The sequence below is a fragment of the Dermochelys coriacea genome, chromosome 7 (genome assembly GCF_009764565.3).
Source record: "Dermochelys coriacea isolate rDerCor1 chromosome 7, rDerCor1.pri.v4, whole genome shotgun sequence".
Taxonomy (NCBI): Eukaryota; Metazoa; Chordata; order Testudines; family Dermochelyidae; genus Dermochelys; species Dermochelys coriacea.
In genome coordinates, this window is record NC_050074.1 from 97634547 (window position 1) to 97653511 (window position 18965).

Sequence of the window (18965 nt, forward strand, 5' to 3'; positions counted from 1 at the left end):
TTATATACATTAATTTTAATATATTATCTTTCTAATGGGCCTGAACAAAAGAACCTTGAGTGAAATAAATAGAATCCTCTGTTCTGCCATCATATCAACAATTCAGTAGAACAGGGTCATATCATGTTGTACCACAAGAAGGAACCAAATTGCCTGGCTATACCAAAAGAAGGATAGGAGACATTTGATATGGTTTTAATCATGCTGCAGCTCTATTAGATGTCTGGAACTACCTGGCAGATAAAAGTGTACAGTGGCGGTAACCCCATGTTTATTCAGTAACTTCCCAAGGGGCTTCCATCATCCACCCTCTCTTTTTCCATCCAGGTCTCCTAACCAACCCATTGCTTGCAACTTACTATCCACCCCCCTTGTAGGAGGGTTTAAGGTGGGCTTTAAGAAAGGCGGTTTGGCTCCCTGCTGTACCATTCATAGGAACCCCAACTCCTCTCTATTCCCATTCCATTCATTTAACCAATATCTCCTTTTAAAGTCTTTTACCAAGCCATTTATCTGATCACTGTACACCTTCCCTAAGGAATACCTGCACTGGACAACTGCCCCACACTTAAATAATGAGTTGCGACATATAGCCTAACTCCCTTCGTGCCACACATCAACAAAGCTCTCCCCAAAGCCACTGTGGGGAAGGCAAGAAAACCCAACTCCACCTATGCCAATTTGGAAAGGAAAAAAATTCCTTCCCAGCCTCCCTAAAAGGGGTCTGCTAGTGCAATGCCTACAGTAGGTCTAGACCAAACCTGGTACTTCACCACATAAAGGGGAAGAAGGGTGGGTGCTGCCTCCACCTGCTCCATGTAAAAGGGGGCTTCACTACACAGGCTGTGCCTTTTAAGCCCTTATGTCCACCCAGTTCCCAGGAGATGAGTCAGTGACACCATGCTGGTCCCTTCTGCAGCAGTTTGACCTCTCCCTCGCCTCCCATAAAGCACTGTTCCCTTCATTCAGCCAACCAGGCAAATTCCCCCCAGCTTAAAGGTGTGCACTCAATGGCAAAAGGGGACAAAGGAATGCTGTGTCATACTCATATTTTGCATCATATCTAGGGAAACTATTTGCATACAAATTGTGATGGGTACAGTCGCAGAGACCTCCTTGGGATTGTCTTCTGACATGCTGGAATTACCTCTGAGCCCATTTTCCCTGTCAGTTTGGGACTCCAGAACCCTGCCTTGTTGAGCCAGACACACTCAACAAGTCTGCTGCAACACAGACCCAGGTCTGGTCCACGCCCACAAAGCAGCAGACTTTAACCAAAAACTGTTCAGCAAATCACCTATCTCCAGCACCCAGACACCCACTTCCCAGTGGGATCCAAACCCCTAATAAATCTGTTTTACTCTATATAAAGCTTATGCAGGGTAAACTCATAAATTGTCCGCCCTCTATAACACTGATAGAGAGAGATGCACAGCTGTTTGCTTCCCCCAGGTATTAATCACTTACTCTAGGTTAATTAATAAACAAACGTGATTTTATTAAGTATAAAAGGTAGGATTTAAGTGGTTTCAAGTAGTAACAGACAGAATAAAGAAAAGGAGTACTGGTGGCACCTTAGAGACTAACAAATTTATTAGAGCATAAGCTTTCGTGAGCTACAGCTCACTTCATCGGATGCATTTGGTGGAAATGCATCCGATGAAGTGAGCTGTAGCGCACGAAAGCTTATGCTCTAATAAATTTGTTAGTCTCTAAGGTGCCACCAGTACTCCTTTTCTTTTTGCGAATACAGACTAACACGGCTGCTACTCTGAAACCTGAGACAGAATAAAGTAAGTTACCAAGCAAAATAAAATAAAACATGCAAGTCTAAGCCTAATAAATTTAAGAAACTGAATACAGGTAAATCTCACCCTCAGGGATGTTCCAATAAGCTTCTTTCACAGACTAGACTCATCCTTAGTCTGGGCCCAATCCTTTCCCCTGGTACAGTTCTTATTAGTTTCAGCTCAGGTGGTAACTAGGAGTTTTCTTATGACTGCAGTCCCCTTTGTTCTGTTCCACCCCCTTTTATAGCTTTAGCACAAGGTGGGAATCTTTTGTCTCTCTGGATCCCCACCCCTCCTTCTAAATGGAAAAGCACCAGGTTTAAGATGGATTCCAGTTAAGGTGACATGATCACACGTCATTGTAAGACCCCATGTGTCCATTCTTTCCGGCCTGACTCACAGGAACACAGGAAGATTTACAAGTAAATAGCCATTTACAACCAATTGTTCTAGTTAATGGGAGCCATCAAGATCCTAAGCCACCATTAATGGCCCACACTTTGCATAATTACGGTAGGACCTCAGAGTTATATTTTGTATTGCTAGTTTCAGATACAAGAATGATACATTTATACAAATAGGATGACCACACTCAGTAGATCATAAGTTTTGTAATGATACCTTAAAAGAGACCTTTTGCATAAACCATATTCCAGTTACTTTATATTCACACTCCTAAGCATATTTACATAAACATATGGAGTGCAATGTCACACACATTAAGGGCCAGATTTTGCAAATACATGCATGAAGGAGTAACTTTACTCCCATAGGTAGTCACATTGAGTTCAATGGGACTAGTCACGTGAGTAAAGTTGCTTCTGAATAGAAGTGTTCACATGTTTGGAACCTAAAATATAAGTCACTTATTTCAATTATTGAATAATTAGAAAAAGACATATCAGTGCTATTATCATTTGAATAAATGTAATAGAAATTTAGATATATTTAAGAAGTATCCATAAAACAAATGCATATTACTAAATTTCTTTTTAGTTTTTACTGTGTTAAAACTCAAGCTAAGAACTTGTGAATTTCTGCTGTAGAGCCCTATTTATGTAGGCTAGGATTTTCAAAGAGCTCTGTGTTGGCTTCACATTGAAGTCAATGGGAGTTTTACCATTGATTTGAATGGAGCAGAGTTAAGCCAACATTGATTCCTTTGGAAAATCCCACTTACAATGTTTCTTCTCTTCTTTCTACCCCATGTTAGAACCACAGCCTCTGATGAATTTACTAAATCCTCAGAATTCACAAATAATCCACAATCATGGATTTCTGTTATCATAGGCAATAGGGATAGACAGGCTCCTGGCTAAGTGTGGCAGTATCTGTAGCATTATAGAGTACCTAAAATGACATTCTTTAGCAGTCAAAATGAGACTTTAAAAAAAAAAAGAATTCATGTACTGTGCATGAAATACGGGGTACACTTGAGGTCTGTGAAAGTTTCATAAATCAGAAACTACAGAGGGTGTTATCTGTTGGAAAGAACCTAAAATTGCAGTTTTACAGTAATATTTAGCAAATCATTTGTATTATATGTATATGTAATCAATGTGAAGTACATTTTTATTTACAGACTCAGCTGAAAGTGATAAGAAGACTTGAACAAGCATTGCAACATGCAGTTCGACTGGGAGACCCTAATGTTATTCAGGTGGTTTGTGCTACGCAGTGGAATCTTTGCCTTCCACTGCTACAACACAATTTGCATCAACATGTACGAAAACCATTAATATCTGTTGCTGATATCTTAGAAAAGATTGACAGGTAAGTTACTATGCTATGTACGTTGTTATTTGTTATTTTGGAAAATAGTGTTCATTTGAAAGCTAATGTAAATACTAAAAGGTAATTATGGGCATCAGTAAAAGGTGGGTAAAAATAATATTTGAACAGGACACTTAAATAATATCGCATTCCTATTGTAGCCTTCCCTTATGTAGCTCTCAAACATCTCTGAAAAATTTCCCAACAGATTATAGTAAATTAAACTATCTGGATAATCTGTATCTCACCCTATCTATCACTAAAATGCAGCCTTCTCTCAAATGAAATATCACAAATGATTAATGGTATACAGAAACACTGCAGTTTAGGACAGGAAGTGAAGAATAATGTATCCAATTGAAATTATATGAGGAAATTGTGTCATCATAATGTGATGAAATATGTTGGAATATGGCCTGGATTCTGACAAGAACATCCCTGCATTTGGGAAAAATACTGCACAATATATAATAATTTGATTGATTGCACATGTCTCTTCCACTATAGGGGTGTGTGCACCCAGATTACAGTTCTTGGAGACTTTCTTCCCTCTGTGGCACCTGTCGGGGTGAAGTGAGCACAACTGCTGCCTTGTGCTACTATGCACAGGTAGAACAGGTGGAGTGGCCCAGACCTACCCATCAGTTCCTTCTTACTGCTTATGGCGGTTGTTAGAGGTGGTGTTTCTTGCCTTTTCAAGTCCTTCCCTCCTTCTTGTACATAGTATCTGTTTGTTATATGTTCAGTAATCTGAAGGTTTTTCATAGTTTTAAAGTTAGAGTTAAGTTTTAGTTTTTGATAGTTTGGACTCTCTGGTTTTTGCCTGGATATCGGGACTGGTATCAGGGTCATGCCTTAGTCTCCAGATTGCAAGTCTTGTTGCTCTTACAGAAAATCAGTGCCTGTGAGTGACCTAATGCCAACTGTCTAAAGTGCCTGGGGGATATTTTTCAGAGTTTTAAGCCCTGTTCCAAGAAAGACAGGGCTGCCAGACTCAAGTTTCACTTAATGAAGTCCGTGTGCTGACCACCATTGGAGCTTCCTGCTCAAAGCAGGCACCAAACAGGTCTGCAACTATTAGGCATACTCTCCTGGTTTGGCTGAGTCAAGAGACAAGTCCTTCATCACCAATACCAAAGAAGAAATGCTGTAAGACTACTAAGGATTTGGTACTGGAGAGTTCAAGATCCTCACCACAGATGTTGGGTGCAGGCAAGGGCATGGAGCTGCACTCAAAGAAGAAGCGCTTCTTGGGACAGTCCTGGAGTCCAGGCATGTTGTTATCCTGAGAGCCGAGGACAGGCCCATCAAGACTGACACCTGAAGTGTCTATCTCATCTTTGTCAGCCCAACTTTTGGTACTGCAGGAACCAGAGTCTTTCCTGGTGCCATCTACTCCTGAGGCATATACTGCAGGTGGGAAGTTCATAGACTTGTCAGTACTGGTTTCCTTGGCTGCTCTGAACTCCCACCTGGTACTGGTGTATAAGGTACCAAAGTCCACTGCTCCTACTCCATTCTGGCTCACCATGTGGTACCATCAGAGTCTTCAGTTAATGTGTCTTTCAGATTGGTACCAACTAGAGGGAAACCGACCATGATTTCACTGGCACTTCCATCTCCAGGCTCTGGCTGAGGCTCTTTGACAGGATTTGTCCCTTCTTGGTCAGAGGAAGCAGACTCTTTATCTGATTCTGAGATCGACTGTTACATGTCACAACCCAGGTAGGTACAGCAGCCCCCAGAGAATGCCTACCCATCCTGGTTCCACCCAGAGCATCAGTATTGCCCACCTCACAAGCATGAATGACTTGAGCATAATTGGGTCCCAATGTCATATCAGTGGCTTTCTGGAACCCTTGGGGTTTTCCTCTGCAATCTAGGTCATCCCTGCATCCTTCACACTCTGCATCTTAGACTGGGCATCAGGAGCATCTGCACCAGGGATACCAGCTGTGCACCTCTGGTATTGGACCCAGTACTGTACATGAGGAAATTCCTTCTCAGGATCTGCAGAGGAGTCGGAGGAGGCTATACCTCAACAGCCTTTGGCCTTCTCTTCATCACCAGAGAAGACGGTAGTAGTACAGTCTGTTTTCTCTCTCTGTTGACTACAGAGCTTATCAGGAGATGTTGAAGAGGATGGCTGCGGATCTTGATATCCAGCTGAAGGAAGTCCAGGAAAAGTCACACACTGGTGGACATTTTGGCCTTGAAGGGTCCCTCTACAGTAGTTCTCCCATAGGTGCCGACTCCATGGGTGCTCCGGGGCTGGAGCACCCACGGGGAAAAATTAATGGGTGCTCTGCACCCACCGGCAGCTAAGCTCCCGGCCCCGCCTCACCTCCTCCTCCACCTCTGCCTCCCCCCCGAGCGCTGCATCTCTGCTTCTCCCTCCTTCCCAGCGCTTGCCGCCACCAAACAGCTGTAGCAAGCTCTGGGAGGGAGGGGGAGGAGCGGGAACGTCGCGCACTCAGGGGAGGAGGGAGTGCCGGGGTGGGGATTTGGGGAAGGAGTCAAATAGGGGCAGGGAGGGGGTGGAGTTGGGGCGGGTACAGAGGGGGATTGAGCACCCACCGGTGCCAGAAGAAGTTCATAGACTCATAGATATTAAGGTCAGAAGGGACCATTATGATCTAGTCTGACCTCCTGCACAATGCAGGCCACAGAATCTCACCCACCCACTCCTGCAATAAGCCTCTCACCTATGTCTGAGCTATTGAAGTCCTCAAATCATGTTTTAAAGACTTCAGGGTTCAGAGAATCCTCCAGCAAGTGACCATGCTACAGAGGAAGGCGCCTATGGTTCTCCCTATTAATGAGGTTTTCCTTGAACCCATTAGGGAGCTTTGACAGACCCCATCTTCCCTTCTTGCTACAGCTAAAAGGGTGGAGAAGAGATCCTGTGTGCCCTCATGTGGATTTGATCATGTGTATAACCATCCCCCTATGGGCATCCTGGTTGTCATGGCTGCTAATGAGAAAGAGAGACAGGTCACCCAGGTTCAATTCTGAAAGGGAAAGAGACAAATACATTGGACCTATTTTGAAGGAAGCTTTATTCCACAGGAGATTTACAGCTTAGAATTGTGAACTAGCAGGCTCTGCTGCATTGTTACGATTTTAGCCTCTGGGATAATATTTTAAAGTTTAAAGACAGGCTGTCTAACAAGGTGAAACAAGAATTCACTGTGATAGCAGATGAGGGCGAATTAGTCGCCAGAAAGGTTCTATAGACCTGTCTAGATGGAGCTGAGTCTGCAGTATGGGCCATGACTTCTGCCATCACAGTGCAGCAGTGTTCATGATTGCAGGTGTCCGGTCTCCCTCCAAGGTGCAGAAAACTATTCAAGACTTCCCATTTAAGAGTCCTTCACACTTTTCAGAGAAAATGGACAATAGATCCATAGCCTCAAGGATTCAAGAGTGATGCTTAAGTCTCTTGATGTCTACACACTAGTGACAAAAAGAAATCAATTTTGCCCACAGCAGCTCCACCGATTATCTGTCTTTTATGCCTTGTATCCAAGACTTGTCCAGAAAGAGGGGCAGAAGTCACAAGAGGAATCCACCACTTCCCTCCTCTTCTGTAGCAGTCTGTTTACCTAGATGAACTGGCTCTTCTAAACAAGCCAACAAGCATGTTGGTCGAGGACAGCTCCTAGTCCTAAAGTACCATCCTCTCCTTTCTCTCTATTTTCCAATCATTTATCCCACTTCCTAAGGGCTTGGGCCCACTTCCCCATTCCTCTTCAGGAACCCCTCTCACGTCTTCTACTGAAGGAGGTGCAATCTCTCCATCATGTAGGAGCCACTGAGGAAGTTCCCACATTGCTCAGAGGAAGGGATTTATTTCCCATTACATCCTTGTTCTGAAACTGAAAGGGGGGCTTAGACCCTATTTAGGTCTAAGAGAGCTAAACAAATTTCTGAAAAAAATGCAATTCTGGATGGTCATTCTGGCTTCAATTATTCCTTCCCTTTACCCAGGGATTGGTATGCTACGCTTGGTTTAAAAGACACACACTTCTACATGGCGGCCCATCAGAGCAACTCGAGGTTCCTCAAATTCATAGTGAGCAAATCTCACTACCAATTCATAATGCTACTCTTTGGCCTGTCAACAGCTCCTTGCGTTTTCATGAAATGCATGGCACTGGAAAGGTTCCTATAAAGGTCAGGAGTCCATATGTTCCCTTACCTGGATGACTGGCTGGTGAGAGACTGGTCCAAGTCTCAGGTACCATTCAGTATATCCATTATCCAGTCCAACTTCAATGCACTGGGATGGCTAGTCAACTTCTACAAATTGATTCTGAATACTGTACAGAATATAGAATTCATTAGAGCAGTCCTGGTCTCAACGAAGGCCAACACCTTCCTTCCACATTTGAGATTCTAGTTTACTGCTCTAGACCTAAAGGCAGAGTGTGAAACTGCCTCATACTCCTGTGGCACATGGTCGTGTACTCTTATGTAGTATAGCACGCCAGGCTAATATCTCAGAAAACTTTTGGGGTGGCTAGTGTCCAATGTATTCACTGGTTTGTCATCATTTAAACATGGTGGTTCAGATACCAGTACACATTTTATACTCCCTGGACTCTTTACAAGTTTGTGTGAGGTTCCCCTTTGCTGCATCCGGCTCTCACTTTAGTTACAGACACTTCAGCTCTGGGTTGAGGAGTCATCCTGGATTCCTACAAACATAAGGTCTTTGATTGAACATGCATGTAAATGTCAGGGAATTGAGAGCTATCCATTTAGTTTGCTTCGTCTTCCTTCCACACAATGAAGAAAGGAATCTGCTGGTGCTAACAGACAATATGGCAGTCATGTTTTATGTAAACATCCCAGCAGGAAGTTGGTCCACTCAACTGTGCCAAGAGGTGATTCTGATTTGGGAGTTTTGCATAATAACTCCATCCCCCCGAGAACTGCTTACCTTCCAGGAGTGCAGAATACACTGGCAGATCACTTGAGCAGGACTTTCACCATGATCGGTCACTTAACCTGGACATGGTCAGTTCCATCATCCAGTTGTAGGGAAATGAACCTGTTTACAACAAAGGCCAACAGAAATTGCTGTCAGTTTTTTTCCTAAGTGAGTCAGAGCCTGAATTTTTTGACTGATGCCTTACTGCTACCCTGTTTGTACAGCCTATTGCATGCCTTCACTCCGATTCCATTCCTACCCAGAGTCTTGTTCAAAGTCAAACAAGACCATGTTCACCTCAGCATTGCTCCATCAACTCAGATTCTCGGTGCTCCTGGCCCTATCGGTCAGACCTCCACAATCTTTCCCACTGGATTCAGATGTGATCTTCTAGGACATGGACACTTCCTCCGTCTCAAGCTCTTTGTCGTCCAACTGACAATGTACATGCTTCATGGCTGATGCCTTTGGAAAACAGTTGCTTAGGACAGCAGCAGAAATAGCAGAAAGCCTTTGATTAGGTGTATTTACCTAACAAAATGAAAAAGATTCTCCATCTGGTCCCTACAGAAGAGTGTTTCCCCAGTGTGGGCTCCCAGCCATTATGTCTTGGACTATCTTTTGTTCCTGAAACAACAAGTTTTAGTTCCATCATGAAAAGAAAAGGAGTACTTGTGGCACCTTAGAGACTAACAAATTTATTAGAGCATAAGCTTTCGTGAGCTATAGCTCACTTCATCGGAAATGCATCCGATGAAGTGAGCTGTAGCTCACGAAAGCTTATGCTCTAATAAATTTGTTAGTCTCTAAGGTGCCACAAGTACTCCTTTTCTTTTTGCGAATACAGACTAACACGGCTGCTACTCTGAAACCTGTGATTATGCTAGTTCCATCATGGGTCACCTAGTGGCTATCTTGGCTGTCTGTCCTTCTATGGGTAACCTCTCTATTTTTTCCATCCCAATGTCTGTCAGGTGTTTAAAGGGTCTGGACAGGTTTTACCCACAGGTAGAGGACCTTATTCCCCTGTGGGACTTATACCTACACTAGCAAAACTGATGGGTTCCTCCCTTCCCCCCCCCACACTTTGAGCTGCTGGCATCCTGATTGCTGTTGTCAATGAAAGTGGCCTTTTTGGTAGCCATTACTTCAGCAAAGAGAGTTGGGAAGTTATTGGCTCTGATATCTGAACTTACTTACACTGTTGTCTATAAAGACAAAGTTTACTTTCACCCTCAGCTGAAGTTCCTTTCTAAGGTGGTTTCCAATATTCATATTTCTCAAGCAATTTTATTACCTAATTTCTTTCCAAAGCCTCATAACCATAAAGATGAGGAAAAGCTCTACACTTTGGACGTTAGAAGAGCTCTGGCATTTTACATCGATCAAACTAAGTAATTTAGCTCAACCTTGCAACTGTTTTTATTGAGTTGCAGTCAGAATGAAGGGCAGTCTAGTGTTCTCCCAAAGAAACTCATCTTGGATTTCTGCTTGTTCTAGCTTGTTTACATTGCCAATTGGCTAATGTGATTCCCCCAAGTAGAATATTAGCCGGTGCAACCAAGTCTCATGCAGCTTCTGCAGCCTTTCTCGCTCATGTGCCCATCTTGGACATCTGCAAGGTGGCAACTTGGTTGTCAGGCCATACATTTGCCTCTCATTGTGCCATCTCTCAGCAAACCAAGGATGATACCAGATTAGTTGTGTGGTTCTCCAATCTTTGTTCAAGTAGACACCAAGCACAACCCCTGTTTGAACTGCTTGTGATTCATGGGCAAAAGAATGGATGTGCAATCACACGAAGAAAAAATGGTTAAACCTCTTGTAAGTTGTTCTTTGAAATGTGTTGTATGTCCGTGACTCACCCTCTATTCCATGACACCGGTTTGATATGGTTTCCTGAAGGACCATATCAAAGTCTGTCTGGTAAGAAGGAACTGAGGAGGGTCGGGGGGATCACTCTGCTCCGCTCATGTAGAATAGCATGAGGTAGCAGAGTGCTCACTGCATCCCACAAGTACTGCTGAGGGAAGAAAGTCTACGACAACTGTGTGCTGGGCGCGCACACACCTATAGTGAAATGGACATGTGCAACCCATCTTGAACAACAGTTATATGAAGGTTAGTAACTGTTTCTTCCAAGAGGTGAGAGCTTGACTATTACATCTCAGACAAAAGACAGCACTTCCTGCAGCCTAGTGTCCTCAAACACCACACTGGGGTATTGATTCATTAGTCAAAAGGAGGGGTGCCATGTACTGTATTGCCAGTACCTTTTTTTGTAGTAGTTGTGGCATTTTCCTTAGAGGTGTCTTGTCCCATCCCTGATTCAGGAAGGTGCTTAATGACATGCTTCACTTTAAGTAACTGCGTAGTCACATAGGGTATGTCTACACGGCACTTTTGAAAATATGATCATGTCATTTAGGTGCCTAAATAGGAACTACTGAAAATCTGGCTCTTTTTGAACAACTCTATCAGTGATACACAAGAAACAACTCAACTGCAAGATTATACAGTTCTTTCTTGGCTGTGTTGGCTCCTCAGGGCTAAGGAAAGCAAAATGTAGTAAATGGTTATGTTAGTCACTTCAGTATGATGATATGACACAGAAAACATGCAAGGAACAGATTAGTTGAGTGAAGGAGTCTTTTTACATACATTATTCATTTTCCAGACGCATTTTTTATAATTTTAAGTCTAGACAGCTTTGTCTCTTACTGTTTTAATAGTTTACCTATAAAATTGTCCAATTTCCTAGCTTGTTGATTTTGCTACGTTGCCAAGTTCATATGGAAATTGCTCGTATTGAAGAAGATGAAGATAGAATAGAGGCTGCCATGGAACATTTTCAGAAGGCTATATATCTAGATAACAATGGGCAATACCAGGAACATCTTAAAATGGCTTTTCATCGTCTTCATTTATGCACTATGTTGTACAAGTCACCTGAGCGCCTAGAGGATCAAGCAATTATGATGATTGAACAGGTAATAATAAAGAACAATTTCATTTGTAGAAACAAAAAGTTTGCTTATTAAAAAGCTTATTGCTTATTCTCCAAAAGAAATAATCATTTATAATTCTATTCTAAGAGTTGTGTATATTCAAATCCAAGATTTCTAAGATAATTAAGTTTTGGCCTTTTGAGTAATTTCTTGCAAAATTATTTAATAAATAACTGTTAATGTTAATCTTTACTGACAGTATTCAAAGGAGAGGGCAGCAGTTCTGATCCATCCAGATGGCAATATCATCCATACACCCATGTCAGAAGAGAGACTGAACTAGCAGGGTTTATGGGGAAAATAAACTTGTGTATCGGCATACCGATAATATTCCATCCCATGTTTACACTAAGAACACTCATGTACAATAAAGGAGATAGGAAAGTACATTAAGGAATACTGCATTTCAGATCCCTCTGTGTTGGCGTACAATTGTCAGCATTGGAGGACTACCGTATTTTAGGTATGATTTAAACCACTATAGCATAGTTTCAGGAGTCCAGCAACTTCTCTGATACCATCTCAGATAATTCAGCTGTGATAGTCCCCAGATAATCTTGTGTTTTAGGCACCAACAAACACATATAAATATTAAGAATATTAAGCTTCTTCCCCATTTATATCTTTGTGCTGCAAAAGTGCAGCTCAGCAGCTTATGGTTGCGTGTCTACATAGTTGTCAACTTTTAAAATTGTATTTCAAGGGTCAGTTGTCTAAATAAACTGAAGGCCTGTGCATTTAGAACCTAGCCCCTAGAGGTTTTGTGTGGATTCTGGTGAATTTTAGCACTTATATTCTGTTTTACAAAGATCATCTGCCTAACAACCACAACCTTCTGTGGGCCAGGTAATTATTACCTCAGTTTTACAATTGGAGAAATGAAGACACAGAGAACTTAAGTGACCTACCTAAAGCCACATTGAGAATCGATGTCAAAGTTGTGGATAGAAGACAGGAGTATATTGCTTCATCCATTAGCCTGTGTTGCTTTTCATTTTACTAAACTGCCGCTGATGGTGATCACGGATCATAATAGCTTGCTAAGCTGCAGGTTGGCTGGGAGGAAACTTGCAGCAGCCTTTGCACTGTCAACCTTGGAGGCATTGCTTCCTACAACTACAAACAGATTTGGAGTCTTCACAGAAATTCAGAGATCCTTGGCCATGGTTGTCATAGAACCTAGAAGTTAGTGCTGGGAAGTTACAGTTAGGCTATGAATGTGATCTTTAGGACAAGTCAGTGACAAGCTTCCAACTCTAGCAACCAGTTTATATAGGGTTACAATTTCAAGGCTAGCTTCACAAGGAAGAAGCCTAGAAACATGCTTTGTAGATGAAAGCTGAGAGTTTCCTTTCGATCTGAAGGTCCAAATCAACGTGAGATGGATACATGTATGTAGTCTTTAAAGACTACAAAGATCACCTGTGTATGTTGCTACTGGTCCATTAGTGTATGGATGTGCACAGTTACTCCCCACATGTGGAACAGAAGCTGAAAATAATAATTTAATGTTAAAACACAAGGATTTCTGGCTGAAATTATACAGGTTTCCTGAAGGACCATACTATCCTAAACATCTGCTCCCCCTGGCAAGGCAATGACTCTCCAATTCCTGCAGACTACCAACCTGCATCATTTGCATGAAGGGATTTCCTCAGTCTGCATCCTCAGACCTGTTTTTGGAATAACTAATTTGCATTTGCTCCACAATGTGCTGTGAAATGGATCACTGATGCTTTTTTGGTTGATATGTTGCATATTAATTCTCAATTATATTTGGTCATAACCAAACTGTTTGTAATTTTCTTTTAACTGAACCATTTTATTTTTGAGAATATATCATAGTGATAGTTCATACATTAAAAATTAAATTCAGCCATGAATGTGAGCACCATTAAAATGTAGCTACCTGCATATGCTCTGAGTTAGCCTCAAAATGGTCATGTCAAGAACCAAGGTTTCAGAGTAAGTCTATCCAATAATAACATTGTAGAACAGTACATAAGTGTTTCTGGACTGTAATGCAGTTCCTGTGGTACATAAGCCTGTGACCAATGTCGTGCCTTATTTAATGGGTGAGATGTTGTGATAAATAAAGATGGGGATAGCTCCCTTTTATGGACACCCAGCCAGCCAGTTAGCTATAAAGTCTGTCTTGGTGTCTCTGTTTGCTTTACCTGTAAAGATTAAAAAGTCTCCCTGGCTAGGTAAAAGAAAGGGAGTGGGCACCTGACCCAAAGAGCCAGTGGGAGGGCTAGAACTTTTTAAAATTGGGAAAAAAACTTTCCCTTTGTCTGTCTGTTGCTCTCTGGAGAGCGGAGACACAGAACAGCAATGCTGTAAGCAGCTTTAAAACCAGATATGAAAAAGCATCAATTCATACCTTGAACCTACTTATCTGAAACCCCAAATATGTAAGAAAATCAGGGAATGTCTAGGAAGACGCGAGTAGGGTTATTTCTTTTATTTCTTATTGGCTTGTGGACTCCTCTCTGCTAACCTCAAATGCTTTTTGTTTTGCTTGTAACCTTTAAGGTGGACCTCAAGAAGGTTATTCTTGATGTTTAATTTTTGTAAGTGGATTTTTTAATCTAGCAAACACCTACGTTCCAGATGTATTTTCTTTCTTTTTTGTTTTTAATAAAATTTACCTTTTTTAAGAACAGGATTGGATTTTTGGTGTCCTAAGACATTTGTGCACATGTTGTTTAATTAGCTGGGGCAACAGCTAATTTCCTTTGTTTTCTTTCTCAGATCTTCCCCGGGGGGGGGGGGTGAAAGGGCTTGAGGGTACCCCAAAGGAAGGAATTCCCAAGGGTGCCTTCCTGGGTTCCAAAAAGAAGGGTTTTGCATTTGTGTGATGGCAGCATCTACCCATCCAAGGTCAGAGAGAAGCTGTAACCTTGGGAGTTTAATACATGCCTGGAGTGGCCAGTATTAATTTTTAGAATCCTTGCGGGCCCCCACTTTCTGCACTTGAAGTGTCAGAGTGTGGAATCAGCCTTGACAGATATACAAACGCCAATTTAGTGAAAATGTACTTATTTTTAATACAACTGTGAATATACCCATGACAGTTAGCCTTTTTCTTTATGTAGGCTAAAAAAGGGAAACAGAAAGATAGTGTGAGGAAAAAGCGGTCTCTTTTGGTGAATGCAGGTCTTGCACTGGCTCCTGATGCATTTCAAATAGTCCTTGACAGTGAAAATGAAGCTAAAGGTAAGGTATGTTTGCTGTGATTAAAATAGGTCAAAGATTTGTCTGTTACTGATTCTTTACCCAGCCTGAAAGATATTTGACCACTGGGGCCAATGATAATGTTTAAAAGACTATATGCCTTTGGGTGAAATCATTGCAGTAGTGGCAAAATTCCCATTGCCTTCGGTAGGGTCATCATGTTTTTGGAGGAAACCCTGTAATCCCATTTCCGATGCATATAACTGTGTGACACTATAAACTTATGCTCTCAACAAAAATTTGATGTCTTGTATAATTTTATTTTAAATTTGTAACTGCAGAAGCTGTACCTAGTCATACATGGTAACTATTGAATGCTGTTTCAAGTTGCTGTTTGACTCAATAATATTCTGTGGCATTGAAATACATATTTTTCTTTATTACTTTCAAATTTGTTGCCTTTCAGTTTTGAGTGCTCTCTTGTTTCTTTATTATGCAAAGAACTAAATATGAATTCACAGTTTACCTTCTAAAACACGGACCCCAGGATTTGAGCTCATTACTTGTACGTTATACCATAGACATTTTATCCTGTGAAAGGCTACCCACTCTGTCGTTAAACAGCGTCCATCAGGAGATAGATTGTCCATACTATTCCAGCTGCTTTGTGCCACTCTAGCAGTAGAAAGCACCTATAACGTCAGTTTAAGCAGCCTTCTGAGGATTCCCCTCCTTCACCACAGTGTAGAGATCGTGTCCAAGGGAGAGGGAGCATAGCTAGGGAGTCATGGCCCTGGTGGTCCCTGGATGCTGGAGCACAGTTTGTAAAAGTGCTGAATTGGGGCCTTTTGAAGGAAGCTCTGAGAACTATAAAAGGCAAAATTTCAAATGTTTCACAAATTTTGTTGTGAACCAGTATGTATACTTTTCACTGACTTGACATAGATTGCTTTATCAATGAGATTGCAAATATTATTCTAAATTCCAATTAGCACACAAAATCACACGAATGAATCACATATACTCACACAAATCACATATACCCCATACAGCAGAGGTCTCCAATTATAGATATATTTCTCTTTTTAATCAGGCTGCACTGAATCAAACAATTTTTTGCTGATTTGGGAAATTATAGAACATTTTTATATACTAATTCCAAACAAAATTGTTAGTATTTTTTTAATTAGTATAATATAGATATTTTAAAATATATAAGGACCTACTTATGAATGAAGTTATTGTAGTGATGAAAAACATGCATTGTAATGCTTCAAAATTTGCTTGCATTCCTTTGTCTCCATTAAGTTTCCTCAGGTAAAAGTAGGAGTCAAATAAGTTATCTCTGTGCAAAAGCACAGCATCATACTAAGAGTGTGGAGAAAACCGATGGACATTTGAGACGATTAGGGCATGGAAATGACAAGGAGAGGTAATTACCATAAAGAAGGTGTAGATAGTTTTTTTCCATTTTAAAAGTGGTGTATTACTAATGCCAAAGGGGAAAGTTTTGCTATTAGAACTCTGAAATTATTTGAGGCTCAATCCTGCAAGGTGCTGAGCACCCTGGTACAGATCCAGTGTAGCATTTAAGCATGTATTTACCTTTAAGCAAGGGATCAATGTGGCCATATCATAAGCCATTAAATTTTGTTTAGCTTTGTTTTGTTTAGCTATATGCTGATATAATCAGAAATAACAGCTTTATTCCTTGATTTCCAATGTGTAAGGAGTCTTCAGTAACTGGCATCCTCCTTCTGCAGTTGATGCTCGATGCTTTATGATTTATAAGTTATCTTTATTAGTGATAAAAATTGACCCTCAATTTAGTAATATTAAAATAATTGTTAACGGGCTTTAAAGTCTGTATTATAATGAAGGATATTTTCAATTAACCTGAAGTTTCAGGCTGAATCTAGAATTTAGGAAATAAATTAGCTAATTAAAGAGTTTTTACATGTGCTTTTTGTGTGATAGAATAAGACTTTGGGCAGATTTGGCAAAAGTTGCACGGAAACAAGGAGTATGGGATGTGTGCCGGGCAGCATGCAGATTCTGTCTCTTGTATGATGATGCTCAGATGAGGAAGGTACCAAAATCTAAAAAATGTAAGTCAACACATTACTTACATTGTAACTTTTCTTAATTGATATTTTAAAAATATTTTTAAATGAGAACTCAGTGTCATACATTGTAAATAAATTACTTTAAATTTGTTTTAACCTCAGAGGGATAATTGATTATTAAACAATTCAACACTTCTGATTTGGTAAATTAGTAGTAAAATAGAACTTTAAATTAGTCTGCAAAATTTTGAGATAGTCTTATTATTTTGCTAATTTACAAGGTATTAGGCTGCCATAATATTGCGTTAGCAAAGAATTAAAAACACATCATCAATTTAAAAATTGGAATTCTATCTGAGACTGTTTTATGTACTGTTAAAACTCCTGAGGTTCCGATCTCTGAAAGAGGTTAGAGCAAATGGAGCGTCTCTTTTTTCAGTGTATTTATTTCATACTGTGATAGCAGTTTGTGTGTATAACCACCCCATGTATGAATTGTCTTCAAGTTTTGAACCTTGGAACATTCAACTTCAAATTGCAGAACTCTAGCAGTCAAGCTAAAGGAGTAATTCCATTAGATGTTATTAGCAGTAGGTTTTTATCCACTATGAGTGGTAGTCAGTTTTTCCTATTGTTAGTGTGTGTCTTTCTCTCAAAAACATGGGAGAGAAGAAGCATTTTTAAAAAATTAGGTAAATGTGAGAGTAAAATTCATAGATTTGTCAGGGAGGATTTACAGGGTGTCAGAAACTACTTTCAAGTCATTTCTTTCAAATCAATGATGTCCTTTTAAAAGTGAATTTTTAATCCTGGTTATTTTTCCATTATGTGGACAATTATATATTTAAGGAATATATAGCCTATTGCTCTCAAACATCAGGCAGAACACCATTAATGGCAACTGTATACATGAATTGAGGGTACTATGTACTCCAAAAGTTTTCATTTCTAGTGCCTTTGATTTTTAATTGAAAAGCTGTTTGAGCATGAATAGTTTTTATGAGGCATCAGGAATGCAGAAATAGAGAAGCTTGGCACAAAGCAGTCCTATTTGAGGAATGTATTTTATTTAGAGCTATGTGAGTGTGTTAATGGCAATTTTCAGACACTTCATCTTTTTAAATTAGTTGAACAACCATGTCCTTTTTACAAATCAATGCCATCAGTAATGTGTCTCGTGTTTTTACGTATATAATAAAAGTGCATTTTGAACATTCTGAACCAAGCACGTTTCTAATTGCACAGCTGTTCCTTATACTAGTTAAATCTCTGATGTTACATTATGTTAAAATCAAAACAATTTGTGTTACAATAAGATTATTTGTTCTCTCCAGTAATTGAACTTAAAACAAGATTCCAGGGTGTAAATGTGTACTTTCTTCCTCACACCACATGTACATATAGAAACCTATAGATACTCACAAACAAGGCTTTTCCAAGAGCAACATTACAGTGTTAGGGAAGCACTATTTACTGTGCTGAAACATGAAATCATGGCAGTTGGAAAAGGGTGACCATACTTTGTTCTTATTCATGTTTATCTTTTCCTTAAATAATATCTATTTGTGTTTCAGGGGGATAATTGTAGGTAAAACCACAAATATACAGTTAGATATAGATAATCATAATATGTAGGTCTTGTATAGCAGTTTTCATCAGTAGGTATACAGAGTCTACTTAAAGTTATTTATACAGGTAAATGTTAGAAAGAGGAAGTAACATAGGAATAATTGGCCAAATTTTCTATGGGTGTTAACTGGTACAGTGCCATTTAATCTCTGGAACTGTGCTAGTTTTTACCCGCAGAGAATTTGATGGAATAACTGTTGTTTGTTACACAGTTAGCAGTGATGTAAAAGGGTAATATTTGGTACAATTAATCAGTTGTTAGACAGTAGCGGGCCATGAAGCATGTTTTCCAGCATATAAATGAAATTTATGTGGCATTATTATTCATTTAATAGTTCATAGGATGTTTAGTTAAAGCTATATCATTGTTCATTTGGGAGGTTTGTAGATGGATCAGAATTGTTATATGCATATGAATGAATACAAATCATTTGTGTCTTGTGCACAAACAGTATTACATATCCTATAAACTGGAATTCTTTTGTCTAAGTGTTCTGTTATTTTAATGCAGGAATATAACATGCTGGGCTGGAATTTTTAGTAAAGAAAATCTCAAGAAAAAAGTACGGGGTCTGAAATAAGACTA

At 40.1% G+C, this 18965-nt stretch overlaps 1 protein-coding gene across 4 annotated transcripts in view; it reads left to right on the top strand.

The window, feature by feature from the left end:
- The window catches only part of CFAP46 (cilia and flagella associated protein 46), a 160970-nt gene that overhangs the window by 30551 nt on the left and 111454 nt on the right, over nt 1–18965 (top strand). For all 4 annotated transcript variants that reach the window (XM_043519351.1, XM_043519352.1, XM_043519353.1 and 1 more), the window contains exons 12-16: nt 3373–3563; nt 11261–11489; nt 14606–14726; nt 15993–16116; nt 16662–16792. In XM_043519351.1, coding sequence (XP_043375286.1) covers nt 3373–3563; nt 11261–11489; nt 14606–14726; nt 15993–16116; nt 16662–16792 — 796 coding nt within the window. The remainder of the gene's footprint in view (nt 1–3372; nt 3564–11260; nt 11490–14605; nt 14727–15992; nt 16117–16661; nt 16793–18965) is intronic.